Source organism: Miniopterus natalensis, chromosome 1, assembly GCF_054644295.1.
Source record: "Miniopterus natalensis isolate mMinNat1 chromosome 1, mMinNat1.hap1, whole genome shotgun sequence".
Classification (NCBI taxonomy): domain Eukaryota; kingdom Metazoa; phylum Chordata; class Mammalia; order Chiroptera; family Miniopteridae; genus Miniopterus; species Miniopterus natalensis.
The window spans coordinates 57,822,230-57,843,404 of NC_142081.1; the positions used below are offsets into that span (position 1 = coordinate 57,822,230).

Sequence of the window (21,175 nt, forward strand, 5' to 3'; positions counted from 1 at the left end):
CAGAATCACTATGTTGGGCTAATTTCATTTGGAAAATTGAATAATACTTAAGTGGTATCTGTGCATGAATAATACATTAATGGTATCCAAAGATAAGATAACTTGTGGAGTGGGAATGACGGCACTACCTTTGTCCTAATGTTCTGATTCCTGCAGGTGAAGTCCAGAACTCGTTTCTCAGTTTCAAGAGTAACTTAGGAGCAGTGCCTTTTCAATAACAATTGTTTTTTTGCTTTTTGTTGTTGTTCTTTAGTTATTGGGCTTTTTTGGGGAGGGGTGAGTGGATAGATTAAGATAAAGCAGGAGGTAGGGTATGATTCCAGCATCGTGGGAGATATAGTGCTGCATAGACCTGGGAGGAGAGTGGAGGATTCTGCTTCCTTTTAGTACTACTTCTTTTCCTCTTTCTTTTGAATAGTTTGGCTAACTATACTTTCCCATTTCAGAGTCTAAAGAAAAGGATGGGATGGGAAGAGACATTGGACTGGGAGTTAGGGGGATGTGCTGTAATAAATAATAATGTGATAGACATTACAAAGTATGTCTATGAAATAAAAAATAACGTGATAGACATTACAAAGTATGTCTATGGTTGTTCTACTTTGACTCATTGTGCGATTACTGATGGTAAACATTATATAGATAACCTGAGTAATGGGCTTGGGGTGTCCAGACGGGTGTTTTCTAGTTCCTGAGGAATAGGGAATTTTTACTTTTAGAAAATAACTTCTCAGAAATTGCTATTCTGTGAGACTAAGAACTGTGTTTGATGCTCAGTAAATATATCAAAAATTACTTAGCCCAGCTGGCGTGGCTCAGTGGTTAAGCATTGACCTAGGAACCAGGAGATCTCTGATTCCTAGTAATGGCACATGCTCGGGCAGTGGGTTGGAGCCCAGTAGAGGGTGTGTAGGAGGCAGCCAATCAATGACTCTCTCGTCATTGATGTTTCTATCTCTCTCTCTCCCTCTCCCTTTCTCTGAAATCAATAAAGATATATTTTAAAAAAAAAAAAAAAGACTTACTGAGCAACCAGATGGGTTAATACTAAAGATAATGTTCTTGAAATATCCTACAGGCTCGCCATCTTATTGAAGAGCAGAACGTTATTTCTGTCATTACTGAAACTCTGTTAGAAGTTTTGCCTGAGTACCTGGATAGGAACAACAAATTCAACTTCCAGGGTTATAGCCAGGACAAACTGGGAAGAGTATATGCTGTAATATGTGATCTAAAGTAAGTTGTTCGAGGTAAAAGGTGAGGGTATTTATTAAACACGGTGTGCTTATTTATTCTGTCTTACAGATAAACCTCTGATGCCTTTGGTTATCTAGGATTCACTTTATAATGATGAGAAGTATAAAGAACTCTTTCTGTCTCATGCCAATGAATGTTTTATAAGTGAAGGCTTCTTATAGAGTTAAAACCAGGTTGATAAAGAAGATACTGAGAAGGGTCCTGTCACAGCAACTTAGGGTCACTAAATGAATCTCTATCATAATTACTAAGCCTTCCACCTAGTTCCACTCATGTACTTTGATTCTCTCCCTCTTGTATAGTCTCTTTGGGCACATTTTCAGGTGATCTTATTGATGTGAATTTCTTTTAACTCCCTTTTTCATACATATACATCCAAGTTATTGATATTCATCAGTGGTTTCTTAAGATTTTCTCCTTGAAGAGAGTGGAGAGTTTCCTTTTAAACTAAAGTTGGAATCATATATACATCTTGAGATTGTTGAACCTAAAAGGAAATTTATTTTAGAAATAAATGGTGAATATTCTAAGGGTTATGATATCAACTATTCAATAAATCATAAACTTCAAAAAATTCTTTTAAGAATATATTAAGACAAATATATTTTCTTTAATTTGCTATTTTAAATGAAGTGCTCCAGGGTATAATTATTTCTAGTCCCTAGGGGGAAAAAACTCAAATTTTGTCTACTTCTTGTGACCGTATAGGGTATAGAGAGTTGGAAACAATTAGGCTTCCAAACCAACCTAGAAATAGTTGAATCTGGTTACAAAAATACATTTGACAGATTTCTGGAAGTATGCATTGGATCCTTGATATTTCTGAGGAAAATGCTCCTAGACCTTTTCAAATTCCTCAGTTTCTAAATATGATTATTACATATAAACCTTTCTTTAAAGTTCAGTAAATTATTATGTTATCACATCTTTAGTACAAGTAGAGATGGTGGAAGAATTCACTGGTGAATCACCATTTAGCGATTGCGATTCACAGATTATTCATAATTTATGTTATGCAGAACAAACAAAAAATATGCAAAAACCCCAGTGGCAGTGCTTAAAGTTATCAGTGTTAAATCAGTGTATTGATCATTTTTAGGTCTACTGTACAGGAAAAATCTCTTTACTATGGCTCTCATTACTGTGGAGTACTCTTGTAACTATGTTATTTTTATATCCAGAGAGGAGATGCATAATCATATCATGTCTTGTCATATTTTATACTTTATTATTTTATTTATTTTATTTTATATTTTATTTTATATTTTTATGGATCTCTGACTGTAGTTATTCTCTGGTGAGTAATTTAGAGTCAGCACATCCCTACATACTTACCCATATGGTAAAACTTTAGAGATCCTGGTTTGGAAGGTAATTTCAAAGTTTTCCCACTCTTCTGATGCTTCCAACTTCTGTCCTACATCCTTACCTAAATAGAGATATCTCTGGTGACAAAGAGAAGGGAAAGTGAACATATTTTGAGCACCTGTTCAACAGATGCCGTGCTGGGCTTCTTATGTAATTCACTCTCACAAGGGTCCTCTGTTCTTTTTTAGTAAATGTTATATGCTAAGGAGCTTAACTTATTTCACCTTATTTTATTCTTGCAACATTCTCATAAGGTAGGTGATATAATCTTTATTTGTAGATTTATAATCATTTGCCTAAGGTCACAGAGCTAGTAAGTGGCATACTTTGGATTTGAGCCTAGCACTATTTATCTATAAAACTGAAGTTCTTTTCACTACATCATTTAGCCTCACAAAATAAACATCAACAAAACCTTCTCTGAAACTTAGCCTAAAACATCAATCAGATACACCTTCATTGAACAAATAATTATTGAGCCCCATTTTCTCATTCATGATAGAAAATTTTGCAGTCATATCTTATTTTTACTCTTTCACCATATACTTATTTATTCATCACTTTTCCTGAAACCCTGCTTTCAAATCAGTTAGAAATAACCACTAATACTTAATGTCTTTTAATTGTTTCAAGAATAAAGTCTGAATTCTTATAGAATTTATAGCTCTCGATAGTCTCACCATATATGCTACTTATCTGACTGTAGCTCAGCATTTAATGTTTGTTGGTACTAGCAGAAGCAAGACAGCAGGCAGATCTGCCAAGTCTTCACTAGGTTGAGTTGCATTAGCTTCCTCAACCATACTCATTTCATATTTAAAATTCCTTCATCTTGTTGCTCTTCTCTACTGAACCTGCTTTAGTTGAATGTACACCAGTTAAGCTAGTTGTCAAGAAATGAACACAGTACTCTGAGGTCTGCCTGATAGAAGGGAGGGATTGTTATACCACGATCATTTTATTTATTTATTTATTTTTATTTTTTTAAATATATCTTTATTTATTTCAGAGAGAGGAAAGGAGAGGGAGAGAGAGAGAGAGAAACATCAATGATGAGAGAGTCATTGATTGAGTCTGCAAGCCGGGCATGTGCCCTGACCAGGAATCGAACCCTGATCGTCTGGATCCCAGGTCGATGCTCAACCACTGAGCCACACCCGGCTGGGCGCACGATCATTTTAAATAATAAACTTCTATTCAGTTTCATTTCTCACTCTGTGGAAGGTATCTGTTGGGATATTTTGTTTCTCAGTTGCTAATCACTGTGAAAATGAAACTTAGAAAAGAGATGCAATTGAACTTTGGTGCTATTAAGTGAATATTTTCTTTTTGTTACTCTAACCTATTCCTTTCTGTTTCTGAAAAGGGTAGTAGACTCTGAAGCCAAATCACCCCCTTACTGTCCCATCCTGCCCTTGATTTTCTTCTCTTCCACTGTTTTTGCCACCTATTTTTGTCTACAGACCCCGTGTTCTCAATGCCTGGTGTTTAACAGGAATTGATTTGGATTGACTGAGTGCAAAATAATTTTTATAATCGTTAGATTCCTTCCTGAGAAGTCATTTCATGATAAACACTGTTTTCATTGGATATGAAACTAGTTCTAAATCTCCTGACTGCCCCCCCCCCCACCTCCAACAGTAGTATATTTATTGTGCTGAATGATATCACGTTGCAAGAATAAGTGGCTCTGGAGAACCAGTACAGATGTTCACAAATCTCTAGTCATTACATGTTGAGCAGCAGTAACAAAGTTGTTAAATCCTCTTAGACCAAACTACTGTATGTGTTGCAAATTTTCTATAGTTCTCACGATTACATGCCTTTGGGGAAAGAAGTGTGTGATTTTAGTGCACAATAAGTATTTTATAGTTTACAAAAGATTCTGAACTAGTTTGTACAAACAGCATATATTCTATACATGCAGTTTTGACATGCATTTTGAGGCTGACGGTGATTTTAACTGGCTTCCCCCCCCCCCCAAAAAATATATGTTTATTGATTTCAGAGAGAAAGGGAGAGGGGGAGAGAGAGATAGAAACATCAATGATAAGAGAGTCATTGATCGGCTGCCTCCTGCACGCCCCCGACTGGGGATTGTGCCCGCAACCTGGGCATGTGCCATGACCGGGAATTGAACCCCGATCGCCTGGATCCTAGGTCACTCTCAGCTGCTGAGCCAAGCCCGTCCCGGGCTTAACTGACTTTTTGGGTGAGGGGTATAAATAATCCAAGAAAATCTGTACTGTAGTTATCCAGCTGTGATAGGCTCAGTTGCTTCTGGGTTCGTTTAATCAGAACTAACTTTTGAGTGCAGAAGTCTGGCTTAGCTTTGACATCTGCCTTTTGTGGAGCATTCACATTTTGTTGGTATAATTCTACCTCTGTCCAGAACTTCTAATTGTAAGAAATTACAATATGTAACTTTGATGGATCAACATTGTTTATAGCCCTTGGAAGTGAAATATTTCTTTGTCTCTTAAAATTATAGGTATATCCTAATCAGCAAGCCCACAGTATGGACAGAAAGATTAAGAATGCAGTTCCTTGAAGGTTTTCAATCTTTTTTGAAGATTCTTACCTGTATGCAGGTATGATGCAGTTCTATATATCAGTAAGATACATTTATTTTTAAAAATTTAACTTCAGTCTTTAATATTTTTTAAAGAAAATTTTGGTTTTTATTTAAGGAAGAATATATCTAGCAAAGTAGAAATAAAATTTAAAACCTGCCTCACTGATCCTGCTTTAATAGATCTTTCTATATATCTTAGTTAACTACTGCTATTGCTATTAATGTTACTGAATGCTTACCGTGTGATACTATAGTAATCACTTTCCATGCATTATCTCTTCTGAGCATCATAGCAATCTTATGAGGTAGTTATTATCATCTCCCTTTTTTATAGGTAAGGGAATTGAAGCTTAGCAATAATTTGATCAGGGTCACACAGCTAGAAAGTGACAGAGCTGGGATTTGAACCCATGCATTCTGACCTAGTATAACAGCCATGTTAAGCTATCCATATAGGAATATGAATCCTGACAATTTCATATTTTGCTAGTAGAGGAGCAAAAAAGAAGGTCCACATGTATGTTAACCACTCTTTTCTTGCAGGGAATGGAAGAAATTAGAAGGCAGGTTGGTCAACACATAGAAGTGGATCCTGACTGGGAGGCTGCCATTGCTATACAGATGCAGTTGAAGAATATTTTACTCATGTTCCAAGAGTGGTGTGCTTGTGATGTAAGTAAAATTGTTAGTAGGAGCAGTATCTTTTTATGTGCTCTAGTGGTTATTGTAGCACAGTTATATGTTGCAACTTGCTTGATGTAAAGTTTTATTAAGTTGTTTCTTATATGTTTGAATTTGTCTTATTAAATTTAGGAGGAAAATTCAGTTTTTTACTCTTAATTAGAAAATATTCTCCATGGTAGTTTCATTTACCTTAGGAATAGTGAGGTTTAACAAATAGAACAACATACATTTATTTACTTATTTTTTCCTTGGATGTGAATATAAATAATATGAAAATTAGGACCACATAACATAGACTTTTAAATATTCCAACAATGGAGAAGGGTGGATATGTGTTCGGTTAAGTGCTTTATTATATGTGTTAAACCATTAAGAAAATTAATTTCAGCCCGGCCGGGCGTGGCTCAGCGGTTGAGCGTCGACCTAGGATCCAGGTGATCGGGGTTCGATTCCCGGTCAGGGCACATGCCCGGGTTGTGGGCTGCAGCCGATCAGTGACTCTCTCATCATTGATGTTTCTGTCTCCTCTCCCTCTCCTTTCCTCTCTGAAATCAATAAAGATATATTTAAAAAAGAAAAGAAAATTAATTTCAAAGTATAAGACTAATATATTTCCTTAAGCAATAATTTTAGACCATAACCCTCTTTAAATACACAATCCTACCCCAGATTCTCGTTTGGGAATAATATCTCATTTATTTCTGTCCTGAGAAAATTGACATCTGAGTCAGATTCTTTCATTTTCTTCAGTTTCTCTCTACTTCTCACCACAATCTATTCACTGACTAAGTTTCTCTGTATCTTCATTCTTGGTCTCTCTCTTTTCTTCTCTTTCTGAAACTAATGTCTCTACATAGGCTCTTTGTCCAAACCTTTATTACTTCTTTCTGGAGTTTGCTTTCTTAGTTGTCTCCTCTGGTATTTTCTGCTGTTTCATTCATCTGCCTATAAACACACAGGACTCCCCTATCCTTAAAAACAACAAGAATAAAAATCCCCTTACTTGTTTTTGCTGTCTCTGTAAACTGTATTCTAGCTCTCTTTTTCCTTTTCTGCTCCACCACCTGCAATTAGTCATTCTCACAGACACAAAGGACCTTAATCTAGCACAGTAGCTTTATAGAACAATAAAGACAGGAAATACTGTTCAGCAACTCATCACAGCACATATTTTTGGCTCCTCTCAGCCTTATGAAGGGAATGCTTGCTTCTCAGAGATGAGGTCAAAGTGTTTGTTGTTTATCTTGATATCTGCCCAACCTGAAGTCCTTTACATCTACTGTTGTCACTCTGTAGCTTCTAAAACTTCTTTAGAGTCTGGCTTTTGTCCTTAACAATTGACAGAAACTGCTTTTTGAAAAAATTTCAAAGGATCTATTTAGTAACCAAATTCAGAGGTCTTTTCTAAGTCCCTATCTTCCTTAAAGTGTCTGTAGCATTGTATTCTGTTGAGCACCTTAACCTTTTTGAAACTTTCTTTCCCTTTAATTTTCACAAACCTACATATCTTAATATTTCTGTTGACTACCCATTTCAATCAGTGATTGCTTTTTCCCTCCAATTTCTTCTGCCTACTAAATGAGACATTAACCAATAGTTTGTTTTTATTTCTACCACTGCAATTAAAACTCCTTAGAGATGATTCTCCCAAGCTATAATATCACTTCTGTTTGTATGCTAGACATTCTTGCTTAGATCTTACACTTATATTTCAAATTCAGAATATAATAAATTGATTTGTCATCATTTCCTTCTGCTTAAAACTTGCTTATTCTCTCCCTTTTGGGGGGTAGGGGTGTTCGTTTATATTTTATTTATCTTTTATATTTTAGCATAAACCTTTATTTTTATTACTACAGTAAATCTAGTTAACATCTATTGCCATACATAGTTACAAAATTGCCTGTTCTCTTCTTGACTGCTCTTGCTCTGTTAATGACAGTATGATTCATACATTCATCCATATGGGAAATCTCAGAGCCACTGCATTCTCTGTGTTAAATTGTTAACAGATATTTTTTATAGGAAAAAAGTTCCGTGTTCACAAAAGATTGGGAAAGAGCTCTGTGTTCACAAAAGATTTGTTCCTGTTTGAACAAATTCAAACAGGATTTTTTTAAACCACTGAACTTTTTATTTTATTATTATTATTTTAGATATATTTTTATTGATTTCAGAGAGAGGAAGGGAGAGGGGGAGAGAGAGAGAAACATCAATGGTGAGAATCATTGATTGGCTGCCTCCTGCATGCCCCCTGCTAGGGATCGAGCCCACAACCCAGGTATGTGCCCTTACCAGGAATTGAACTGTGATCTTCTGGTTCATGGGTCGATACTCAACCACTGACCCTCACCAGCTGGGCTGAAATTTTTAAAACTCTTTTTTTTTTTAAAAAATTATTGATTTCAGAGAGAGAAATGGAAACATTGATCTATTGTTCCACTTATTTATGCATTCATTGGTTGATTTTTATTTTTTTTCCCAAAGAATATTGATTTTTAGAGAGAGAAAGGGAGAGGGGGAGAGAAAGAGAAACATCAATATGAGAGTGCAACATCGACTGGCTTTGTTCTGCATGCCCCCTATCAGGGATCAAGCATGCAACCTGGGCATGTGCCCTTAACCGGGAATCAAACCGACAACCTCCTGGTGTATGGGATGACACCCAGCCAACTGAGCCACACCGGCCAGGACCATTAATTGATTCTTGCCCTGACTGGGGATTGGACCCACAACCTTGGTGTATCAGGACGATGCTCTAACCAACTGAGGGCCCTGAACTTCTCAAACTCTTTAATTAATGTGCTAATTTCTAAGAGGGATAGTCTCAAAATTTATTTGGTAATAGTATTCCTTTTTCCAGATAGAATCAGTATGAGAAACACTGTCTTAAAAAGTGACCTTGACTTCTCTCTTTCTGCCATACACACCCGGATTTGTATCTTCCTTACCCTAAATTTATTTTATACTTCTGACTTATTTCTTATGGGTTCATTTTTTTTGTCCTGACTGCCCCCACTCTAGGTGAGAACTTTATCACCTTACACTTAGACTTTGTAGTAATCTTCCTATTGGTTTCCTTGGTTCCTAACATTCCCACTCTGTTGACACCCATTAATTAGTGAAGTAGTGAGTTGACTATATTATTATACTTAAGATACATCAGTTTATTCACATGCTGATTTCAAGGCATATTTCCAGTTTACTTGTTCATTAATTCCATCCATAAACCCTTTGATTTTTCTAGTTTTTATTCCTCTCTACTGCCTGAACAGGAGGTGTACTTCCCCTTATTTCTCTTTGTTTATTCTGTATCTCTGCTTACATTGCCATCGTTTTCTCCTCTTTTCTCCATACTTAAATTCTGCATATTCTTTAGACTCCACTCAAAATTGTTTTCACAATATGTCTTCCCAATTATTTGTGATACTTTTTTCCCCCCTCTTAGTGTAATTAGTTTCTATCATTTACATGGTACTTACAATTTTTTACTTTGATTGTAAGTGTGTGTGTGTGCATGTGCCTCTATCTTATATTTCCTACTGGTTTGCAGGTCCTGTGGAGGTAGCCCTAGTAATATACAGAACAATTTTGTGTTTTTATTTAGTAAATATTTATTGAATAATGTGATAAAGTAGATAATTTATTTGCATTTTTCTTTTAGGAAGAACTCTTACTAGTGGCTTATAAAGAATGTCACAAAGCTGTGATGAGGTGTAGTACAAGTTTTATGTCTAGTAGCAAGACAGTAGTACAATTGTGTGGTCATACTTTGGAAACCAAGTCCTACAGAGTATCTGAAGATCTCGTAAGCATACATCTTCCACTCTCTAGGACTCTTGCTGGTGAGTGTTTGGTTTTTTGCATGTTTCTATTAGCTTTGTGTCCTAGATATTCAGAGTAGTAGAATCATTTCTGTTTTTGTTCTATGCTTAATATGTACAGGCATACTCAAATCAGATACTGCAGTTAAGATCTGTCACTGTCACTGTCCTTCAAAGAGCTGTCACCGAACATCTAAAGATGGTTGTTTTCCTGGGCCTTTTGTGATCTTGGTCAACTAATGGATTCTGTAGTATACACTTAAGGAAGACTAACTTAATAACTTATCTCTTGCCCAAATTTCAATGTAGTAAAATCTTGTTGGTCTTTAGTCTCTTTTCTGCTAATTGCAGAAATGTGGTGGTATTGTCACTGTTTCTTTCACCACCAAAAGAAAGATCATAGATTTTCTTTATTCATTCTTTGATATGTATTTGCATGTAAACTGGCCCTGTCAGGGTTTGTTGTTTTTTTAACAACTTTATAGAAGTGTATATGTTAACTGTGGTAAAATATACATAACATAAAATTTATCATTTTAACCATTTTAAATGTTCAGTTCTGTGGCATTAAGTACATTGTTTTGTGTAGCATCACCAACATCCATTTCCAGCATTTTTTTCATCTTCCCGAACTCAAATTCTATACCCATTCAACATAACTCCTCATTTCCCACTCCTTATAGTCCCCTAGCAGCTACTCTTCTACTTTCTGTCTCTGTGACTTAACTACTCTAGGTACCTCGTAAATGAAATCATACACATATCCTTTTATAACTGACTTATTTCATTTAGAATAATGTCCTCATAGTTTATCTATGTAGTAGCATGTATCAGAATTTTCTCCCTTTCTAAAATTGAGTAATATTCTGTAATATGTATATATCACATTTTGTTTATCCATTTATCCATCAATGAGTGCTTCTGTTGTTTCCACCTTTTGGCATGTTGGTATGAAATTGAGTGTACAAATATCTGTTTGAGTCCTTCTTTCAGTTCTTTGGGGTATATACCTGTAAGTGGAATTGCTGGATTTAAAGGTAATTCTCCTTTTTAAGTTTTTGAAGAACTGCCATACTGTTTTTCGTGGCAGCTGTACCATTTTACATTCCTATCAGCAATGTACAAGGACTCCAGTTTCTCCACATCTCATCAACACTTATTTTCTATTTGTGTTTTTAATAGCCATCCTAGTGAGTGTGAAATGATATCTCAATTGTTGTTTTGATTTACATTTCTCTAGTGGTTTGTGGTATTGAGCATCTTTTCCTGTGTTTATTGACCATATCTTCTTTGGATAAATGCCTGTTCAAGTTCTTGGTTTATTTTTTAATCACATATTTTGTTGTTGGGTTGTTGGAGTTCTTTATATATTCTTTATATATTACAATCATACATGATTTGCAGGTATTTTCTCCCATTCTGTGGGTTGCCTTTTCACTCTGTTGATAGTGTCCTTTGATGCACAAAATAATGTAATTTTGATATAGTTTAATTTATTTTTCCTTTGGTTACCTGTGCTTTTGATGTCATAGTCAAGAAATTATTGCCGAATCCAATGTCATCAAAGCCTTTTCCCTGTTTTCTTCTAAGAATTTTATCATTTTAACTCCTCTAAGTTTAGGTCTGATTCATTTTCAGTTATTTTTTTGTATGTTGTATAATGGACATGTTATTTTATGTTGCTTCTATTTTATTAAAAAAATACTTAGATAAGTTTTTGTTTCTTTTGATGCTCGGTTAAGAGCAAAATAAGCATACCTTGCACAGTGTAGGATCTTAAATATATTAGTAACACTGTTTCAGAATTAGAAATTCAGAGTTTACATTCTGAGGTTTCATTTCTAAACTCAGTAAATGTAAATCTCACAAGCTTCTAAACTTGATGAGTTAACTAAGAGTCAGTTTTAACTGGGTTTATTGCTTTTTCATTTTCCTCCTTTTTTTTTAACCTTTAGGTCTTCATGTGCGTTTAAGCAGGCTGGGCGCTGTTGCAAGACTGCATGAATTTGTGCCTTTTGTAAGTGGCTGTATTAAGTGTTGATTTGTTTATATCCTATTCTAAACACCTCTTGGTTGATGAGTGGGAAGAAAAATATTTTGAAACCCACATGACTATTCCCATTTCGTAATTTTATACCTGTATATAATACATTGAAATCTGAATCACAGGGATTTAGAGTCATCTAGTTTAAGCTCTTCCATATTACAGATGAGAGTACTGAAGAATATATACTGCCATAACTTTGAGACACATCCACACCTTCTAATAAATAGTAAAACTGACCTCACTCTGTTTCAGGAGGACTTTCAAGTAGAGGCTCTAGTAGAATTTCCTTTGCGTTGTCTGGTATTGGTTGCCCAGGTTGTTGCTGAGATGTGGCGAAGAAATGGACTCTCTCTCATTAGCCAGGTATGGGAAAGCCAATTATTCACATTTATGAATGTGTTCATTTTCTGATTTTTAAAAAATGTATAATTTTACCTTGTATCCCTGGATTTTGCTGAGTATTTGCTTTCTGTTTTCTTATGTAAAGTCAGAAGTGAAAGTTCTAGTGACCATGTAGACATTTCTCCTTAAAAGGAGTGGCTCAGCCCGACCGGGTGTGGCTCAGCGGTTGAGCATCAACCTAGAATCCAGGAGATTGCGGTTCAATTCTCCGTCAGGGCACAAGCCTGGGTTGCATGTCCAGTTGGGGGCATGCAGGAGGCAGCTGATCAATGGAGACTCTCATCAATGATGTTTCTATCTCTCTCCCTTTCCCTTCCTCTCTGTGAAATCAATAAAGATACAGTTTAAAAAAAAAAAAAAAAAAAGGGAATGGCTCACCAGAAACCTGCCCATTAACATAGGTCTTTTCTGAAGATTACCTTACTTGGGGACCAGTAGCCTTCCTACCACCTTCTTATTGAAGGCCACCTTATAATTTTTCCTTTTGTTTTAAAGCAAATAAAGAGAATTGCATTTCCTAAAAGGTGGGGAAATAGAAATTGTAAATATACCACTTAGGAGAAAAATGATGTTATGGTTGATTGTAGAAGTTGGTTTATTTTTATTGAAGTGGGTTTTTTAAACTTAGGGGAAATAAATTTCTTTGCTAAGCATGTTGAGAGTAATAACTAATATAGAGCATTTTTAACTGAAATATTTTCATGCCACATTTTATCACTTTATTCTCACAAATCCTTTAAAATGATTTGTAGATTTATAACTTATTTTTTGCCACTAAGGAATTCGTGTGGTTTCTAGTTTAGAGGAAGTTTTAAGAATAGTTTTGCTTGAGAATTCTGTTCGAGATAAAATCATTTTTGTAGCTGCTTTTCTACCTTTTTTTATAGGTATTTTATTACCAAGATGTTAAGTGCAGAGAAGAAATGTACGATAAAGACATCATCATGCTTCAGGTACCTATTTAAATTACTTCTGATATTTATGTTTTAACCTTCCTTCTTAGATTCCTGGTAATAAGAGAAGATATTGTAATTATTTTTAACGTATTTACTTAAATTTTTCTCACTGTTAAAATATGATATAGAAATGGAAGGAACTACTACATTTTCTTCTGCAGACTTTATAATTTTCCTGACAGTACTACTGTTTAATGTTTCCCACAAAAACCCAATAACTGTGGTGCTGTGTGTCTCTCACAGATTGGTGCATCTTTAATGGATCCCAACAAGTTCTTATTACTGGTACTTGAGAGGTATGAACTTGCTGATGCTTTTAACAAAACCATATCCACAAAAGACCAGGTAAGCAACAGAAACTGAGATGTGAATTAATTCCAAATAAAACGTTATTGTTAACAATTTAAATCATATTTAAGATTGTTATTCTTTATCTGTATCTGCAAAAATCACACATACATTTAACATACATATATATCTACATAGATAGTCATATACTCTTACATATACTTCCATATGTACTCTTTTTACTCTATAAAAATTAGAGTATATAAATTTTAAAAATGAAGAAAAAGTCACATGAAACATGCCTCCTAGAAATGATCACTTTTAAAGTTTTGGTGAATTGTCTTATTTTGTATGTGCTATTTTGTAATTTGCCTCTTGTGCTTAATAAAATATTGTAATAGGTTTTTTTCTTGTCACTAAATAAATATACAACTACATTATTCCTTCCTTCCTTCCTTCCTTCCTTCCTTCCTTCCTTCCTTCCTTCCTTCCTTCCTCCCTTCCTCCCTTCCTCCCTTCCTCCCTCCCTCCCTCCCTCCCTCCCTCCCTCTCTCCCTCTCTCCCTCTCTCCCTTCCTTCTTCTTTGCCTTTCTAGATTGTGTTTATTGAAACATATATTTAGGTGATCTGAATTACCACACTGCACATAATTCATCACCCACCCACCAAAAACAAGTTGCCAAATAGCCTAAAAACGTGAGCTTCCTTTGAAACTGAAAAACAGTAACAATAATCAAAAAAAGAGAAAACCTGTGTATAGTGAATAAATATGAATTTTTTAAATGACACCACAGAATAGCATACTTAAATTACATATAAAGTTAGAATTGGTGAAACAGTAATTGGTCCCTTTTTAACAATAATTCCAATTGACCTTTGTGGGCTAGGAGACCAAACTGAATATCGTAAGTCGGTACTTATATAGCAAATAGAAATAAATTTCCACAATTTTTGTTGATGAAATGAAAAATACTAACGAAAAGAACGTATTTTTTTGTCATAGCATGTTATTTAATTGAGGCTCAATGCTAGTATTCCCTATCATGCAATTGATTACACATGCTTTTCTGGAAAAATCATTCTTAGCTACTAGGGCCATATAAAAACAGGCTTTTGGCTGGATTTTGCCCACTGGCTATAGATTGCTAGTCACTGGGTTAGACACTTGAGAGAAGACCAGCAAATCACTGTCTATAAAAGCAAGTAATAGTTAACCAGTAACATCCCTTGATTACTACTTTTCATGTGTTGTTACTAGGTCCTGGTACTAGGATAGATGGCACTGGCATTTTTAATCTTTGTTGATCTGATAGGTGAAAGATGGTGTTTCACTTGTAGTTCTTTAATTATCAGTAAGGTTTACCATGTTTTCATGATTGTTGGCTTTTCTACTCGCCTTTTATAGTGAATTATCCATTCCTGTCCTTTGCCCTTTTTCTGTTTTTGTAAAAGTTCCTTATTTAATGATATTAATTCTTATTTTATTTGTTACATTTTTCACAGTCTATAATTTGTCTCATGGAGTTTTGTCACATCCTCATTGTTTTAGTATTTGATACCAGTTTATAAAGTAGCTCCTGACTACTTTGAATTTATGAATCACATTGTTTTATTCTATCAAATTAGAAGTCACTTGTAAAGGGCCATGAATAGGATATAAAATATAAGCTAATTTTTGGTCATGTTTTATACTTAGTGAAAATAAATATCTAATTTCCAACAATGCTTAATGAGAGATGTGTTAGGGAAGGGTACTCTCACCATAGTTGTTTGGTATCTACTAGAAGCCACTGCCTCACTAACCCAGGTAAGAAGGAAGCCAGTAATAGAGGAAAAGTTACAGATTAGAATTAGTTTGTTGACTTAGGGCTATATAGGGAATAATTAACAATAATAATATTTAACAGTTGTTATCGAGTTCTTATTACATTCCAGGTATTACGAACTTTGTTGAATTTGGTGTCAAAAAGGGAATTATTCACCGCATGATTCTCTGTTGCTGTGGTCTGAAAGAAAATAATAGACTGGAGAGACCATGAGTCTGATCCAGAAATATATGTTGGTGGAGGTTTTGGATTCTTATGCAACTAATTTATTGTTTTTTATTCTATAGGATTTGATTAAACAATATAATACATTAACAGAAGAGATGCTTCAAGTCCTCATCTATATTGTGGGTAAGATTTAAACATGCTTTGAAATAGACATGGGTTGAGTTACTTTTTAGAGAGAACATTAATAAGAGCTATAATTTATCATTTTACTCTTTTCCAAAATATAGCATAGAACATATATTAATGTGACTAATGTGATTAATATATTTAGAAACTCAGCCTTTTAAAAAAGCACAGCTGTTACATCTTTACTTCTCAATATTTGATTTGTAATTGTTTGGACTTGTTTATAGAGCTCTGGGGTATTTATCATAGATAGAAATGTAGGTGAAAAATGCCTATACATTGAGTGCTAAAAATTTTCTGTAGATATGAAATTCCAGCGTAACGTAAGTCTAAATAAAATAGATTTTTATTGTGTTATATCTTCGTGCAGATATTGGCCATACTTTTACTTTTGTATGTTCTATGGTATAGTCTCTGTTGATTTTATCAGCTAAGTAAAAGTCCTTAACTTCTCATTCTGGCTCTCGTTTCTTACTTTAGTGCAGCAGACTTTGCTTTGTATTAATAGTTCCTGATGAGGAGTCTAGCCATTAGCTAAATCTGAAAACATGGGTTCATGTTATTTATCAAGGCTCATTGCTGGACTAGCTGCTTTATCTCAGCAGGAAGTATGGTCAACCTTCATTGCTAAGTGAGATGTAAATTTTCCAGGCACTAACTCTTCCTGTCCAGAATATTCCATAAGAAACTGATTAAAAAAAAAATGGACAAATTAAAGTGTGTACAAGATTTTTAAAGTTAATGATATACTTTATTAAGTCATAAAAACTTGAGAATTTTTGTATTTGTTCATGGAATGCTTTATGAAAAAAATTTCTAATACTATACTGCATTTTTTCTGTTTTATATTTTTACTATTTTATTGCTTCTATTTTGCTTTATTGTTTTTACTCAAATTTATTGTTTTTTCCCTCCTATGTGATTTGATTTTTAGTTAATACTTGCCATGTTCCTAAGTTCATTAATTCAGGAGTCAACATTAAAAATATGTATATGTATAAAATCTCTAATTTTAAAATGGAGAAAACATTAAAAAGAAAGATTCAGATTAGGAGTCAGAAGATCTAGTTTTGGCCTTGCTATCAATTAAAGTCTGTTAGGCAAAGGCTTACTGTCTTTTTCATAACCCTCTTGTAGATATCATAGAACTTTGTACAGATGTTATAGTATTGAAAATTAGTGGTGACTTACAGCCAGATATTGTAAACCTTCTTAAGGCAATGGGAATTAGATGCTGTTAACACCAATGAAGTTCTTGTTAATTTAGCTATTTCTCCATTTGGTAATTTTTTGAGATGGAAAGTGGACACCTGATCGTGTGGGCATTTTAGCAACACCAGCCATTCCTGATTCATATAACTGTTTTGTCATTTGACTCATAAAGACATCTTTAAGTATTTTCTTTTTCAGTTTTCACTTTGTTCTTTCATAAATAACAAGTAAAGGCAAAATTGAGGAAGATCTTGAAAGAAAAGCTATTAATCAGTGATGGCCACTGCTCATTCAATGCCATCTGCCTTGTTTTCTGGATTAGAAACACATGCTAATATAATAGAGGGGCCTTGTTTATAATGTGTGAGTATGTGTTTGTATACGTGTGTGTGTGTAAAAGAAAGAGAGGGCTATGATCTTTAGATCTCTTCATTTTTCTTTCTCCTCCTTTCAGCACATAGACTCTTGTTTTTCAGTTTTAGGAACATGTCCAATAATTTTCAGTCCCTCTCTCACAGACTTAATTTAATGCAATGTTTTGTCTAGAAGTGGTCCTGGTGGCAAGAGATTTAAATAGAAAGCAATTAATTGTGTTACTTTTTTTTCATCGTTTGTATTAGGAGAGCGTTATGTACCTGGAGTGGGAAATGTGACCAAAGAAGAGGTTACAATGAGAGAAATTATTCACTTGCTTTGTATTGAACCCATGCCACACAGTGCCATTGCCAAAAATTTACCCGAGAATGTAAGACTAATTTTTTTTTTTACTTCATTCACCTCAAGATGGGATGGATAGTTTTTTTTCTTTTTCTTTCATTGGGAGCTACTTCAAAGCTTTAGGAAAATTTGTTTAGCAAATTCTGCTGATGTAAAACTATCACCATTTATTCTTTAGTGGTATAAACTTTAAGCCTGGGCATTAGGAAACATTTTAGAAATATTCTGGCTATTTAGGAGACATTTTAGAGCAAGAAACTCCTTGACTTTTAATTTACTTTAAAATAAGACTTTTCCAGAGGAAAGGTCTTTGTGAAGCTTTCAGAAATGAGATTATTTGGGTGGTGTGTTAGTTTGGATCTTCTGAGAAGCAGATGTCAAGACAAAACATTTAAGATTTTATTAGGAACAATGCCTAGGAGAGAAAGGGGTGAGAAAGCTGGGAAAGGCTGATTGGGAGCCATAAGACTGTGATGCAAGTTTGTCTCCAGGTGAAGGAAAGAGGGAAGGAAAGTTAGATAGATGCATCCTAGACTCCTGGGTAGCCTACACAAGGTTTGATGCTTTACCATGTCTCCCAGAATGGGCCTGTATAGTATCTCTATTCCCTGTAATTGGACGTCTGTAGGGTGCATTCTCATGGATGCCACCAGTGATATTTATGTTTTATATATACTGATATTTAAGTAATAGTTCTAAAGATTATGAGTCTCATATTTTTTTCCCTTGAGATTTAATTATCTGTACTATCAGGGCTTTCCAGACAAGTAGAATACAGATAAGCCTGAACTACTGGTCATTTCCCACCCCCTAAATTTGTGTCTTTTTATTTACATCATTTTCCAATTTCACTTTTAAAAATTAATTTTCCAGTTACAGTTGACATACAATGTTATATTAGTTTCAGGTATACAACATAGTGAGATTAGACATTTATATACCTTACAAAGTGATCACCCTGATAAGTCTAGTTACTGTTAACTAATTCTAATCTGTAACCATTTGGCATATCACTTGTGTAATTTTTGCACATTCTTTCACCAAATTAATAATTATATAATTATGAATACATTTTAAAATCAGATTACTTACATTTTCCTTAGATCTTTCTAAGCAATATCAGTGAAATAGTAAGTTTAATGTAGGTTTCTTTTTTTAATACATATTAACATTAGTGAATAATTCAAAAATGTAAAAAATACATAACTGTGTGCCACCTAAATTAATTTCACATACTACTAGTAATATGTATACCGTACTTTGTAAAAGAAAAATGCTTTGGATATATCTAACTTTTCACTACTTACCCCAAGTACTTTTTTTTTTTAAAGGAATCCTCTTAATTTTTGCAAGACCATAGGAAGCTATGATCTTAGTTTAATATCTTCACTAGGTCCTTTTCCTGATTTTAAATGACTTCATTAAAAAAATCCTTGTTCAAAGAAAAGTTTAGGCCACTCAGGAAAAAAATTATAATTGCAGAAGCCAGAATACAGTTGGACATTTACATATGTGTTTTGCTCTAGATCCCATTTATTTTGTTACCTTTATTTTAGGAATTAGTACCTTATGGGCATGTGCTTAAATGGTGTGGGTGATGAACATACTACATAACGTTCTTTTTCTTTGAACTATTGGTTTTGTGTGTGTGTGTGTGCATGTGTGCATGCATATGAGGGCAAACTTAGATAAAATTTCTTCCATAAGCAGTTTATATGTAGGTCTTAACCTGTTAAGAAATTGTTCCCTCCAAACAAAGCTAATTGGGTTTAGACCTATTTTTTTATATTGGAAATTGATTGTTTATTGTGTATGAAGTACTTCAGGAATGTTGTTGAAAATGTATTTTAGTTCATGATAAGAGAAGAAAAAGTCATTACATGAAAGTAAAAATGACAAAAACATTGTTTCAACAGGAAAATAATGAAACTGGCTTAGAGAAAGTCATAAACAAAGTGGCCACATTTAAGTAAGTACTTAATGGTTATGCTTATTCTGAGAGTAGATGATCTTTGTTATTGTATTTTGGATACTTTGGAGAAGCTCTGAAGTTCTTGCCTGAATTCCCAAGAAGAATGGAGTACAGATTAGAAGGAGAACAAGGGGCATGCAGTTAGTACATATTCGTTGAAGAAATGAGTATTTTGGACAGGTGAATGAGAAATACCGGTATGTGTAATATTAAGTGACTTAGTATGTAACAAAGAAACCTTTCCCATCAACTAAGCCATGATTATTTATTCTATAAATTTTATTCTGGTAAATTTATTCCTAAATTTTCATTTTATATATTAATTTTAGACTTTTCTCTAATAGGTTTATTTTTGTTTGATTTTTTGTTGTTAAAAAGAATTGTGTATTTACTGAACTTGGGACAGATTCCATTCACAACCAATTTTAAATTTACATGTTTTAATTCAAGTTGGAAGTGTTTTCTCACACACACACCGACAAAAAAATTGGCATGCAGCAGTTTTCCTAAGGCAGCGACTTTCAACTGGCGTGCTGCAAGAATTTTTAAAACATGAAATACCCGACTGTTTAGTCAGGGCCACTGACCTCTTTTCCCTCTTGTCAAATAATAAAATGACAGCAGCCGACACAACAATAGCCGTCTGGTGTGAATGAATCAAAATTACACCTATTTTTTTGTGTGTGTGTCACATCAGCAAAAAATATATTTTTTGGTGTGCCGCAGAGTTTTAGTAATTAGTTTATGTGTGCCATGAGATGAAAAAGGTTGAAAATTGCTGTCCTAAGGTAAAGCATAGTCACCTTAAACTATTACAAGTATTTTCACCCAAGGTTGAAAAATTGTTTATCCTGAATATGAAAACCTCTGCTAGGTTTAAACAGTATTTTATGCCCTGGCCAATGTGGCTCAGTTGGTTGAGCATCGTCCCATGCATCAAAAGGTCGCCAGTTCGATTCCCAGTCAGGTCTCATACCCAGGTTCTGGATTCGAGGTGCATACAGGAAACAATCAATTGATGTTTCTTTTTCACATTGATATTTCTCTCTCTCCCTCTCCCTTCTTCTCTCTCTAAAATCAATAAAAACATTTTTAAAACAAAGCCAAAAAAAACAGTAGTTTATAATCCTTTGATTCTTTGAGATGTATAAAATGGAAATAAGATTTTAAGTGTATTAATTCTTAAAATTTTAAAAATTGATACCAGTAGTAAATTTCTACTTGTTATTATATTTATAGATAAATAACTAGTTTCAAATAACTTTAAAAATAGAATGTAGCTTTTTCAGTACTCTAATAATGTTCAGTGAAATATTTCAGTTAAGAGTTAGATAGAAACTGAAAGCTGTTTAAATGTGCAGAGCGAATATGGTATACTAATATTAGTATACCATATTTGCTCTTATGGTATACTAATACCATATTTGCTCTCCTTGGCCTTGATGCTTCTCCTTACAGTGCTGTATAGAGGATTTAACACTATATTTTTATCTACAACTTACTGAGGGCATGATGTCTCCCTACCATTTTAGATTTGACCTTAGATAATACAATGACTGTGTTTTAGCTGAACAGACAACCTTTAGGCTTCAGAGGCTAAAAAAGAATTCTTAGGGATTTCAGAAGAGCATGAGATCAGTTCTCTGTAGTATAAAGTAAACTTCCTCAGATTTGTTTGAATTTCATAATTATG

General features: G+C 34.2%; 1 protein-coding gene across 4 annotated transcripts in view; it reads left to right on the plus strand.

Annotated features, from left to right (window-relative positions):
- Positions 1–21,175, plus strand: part of UBR1 (ubiquitin protein ligase E3 component n-recognin 1) — a 111,664-nt gene that overhangs the window by 32,902 nt on the left and 57,587 nt on the right. For all 4 annotated transcript variants that reach the window (XM_016212308.2, XM_016212312.2, XM_016212310.2 and 1 more), the window contains exons 12-22: positions 1,079–1,236; positions 5,117–5,216; positions 5,744–5,872; positions 9,549–9,729; positions 11,664–11,725; positions 12,008–12,118; positions 13,045–13,110; positions 13,357–13,458; positions 15,515–15,578; positions 17,414–17,538; positions 19,427–19,479. In XM_016212308.2, coding sequence (XP_016067794.1) covers positions 1,079–1,236; positions 5,117–5,216; positions 5,744–5,872; positions 9,549–9,729; positions 11,664–11,725; positions 12,008–12,118; positions 13,045–13,110; positions 13,357–13,458; positions 15,515–15,578; positions 17,414–17,538; positions 19,427–19,479 — 1,151 coding nt within the window. The remainder of the gene's footprint in view (positions 1–1,078; positions 1,237–5,116; positions 5,217–5,743; positions 5,873–9,548; positions 9,730–11,663; positions 11,726–12,007; positions 12,119–13,044; positions 13,111–13,356; positions 13,459–15,514; positions 15,579–17,413; positions 17,539–19,426; positions 19,480–21,175) is intronic.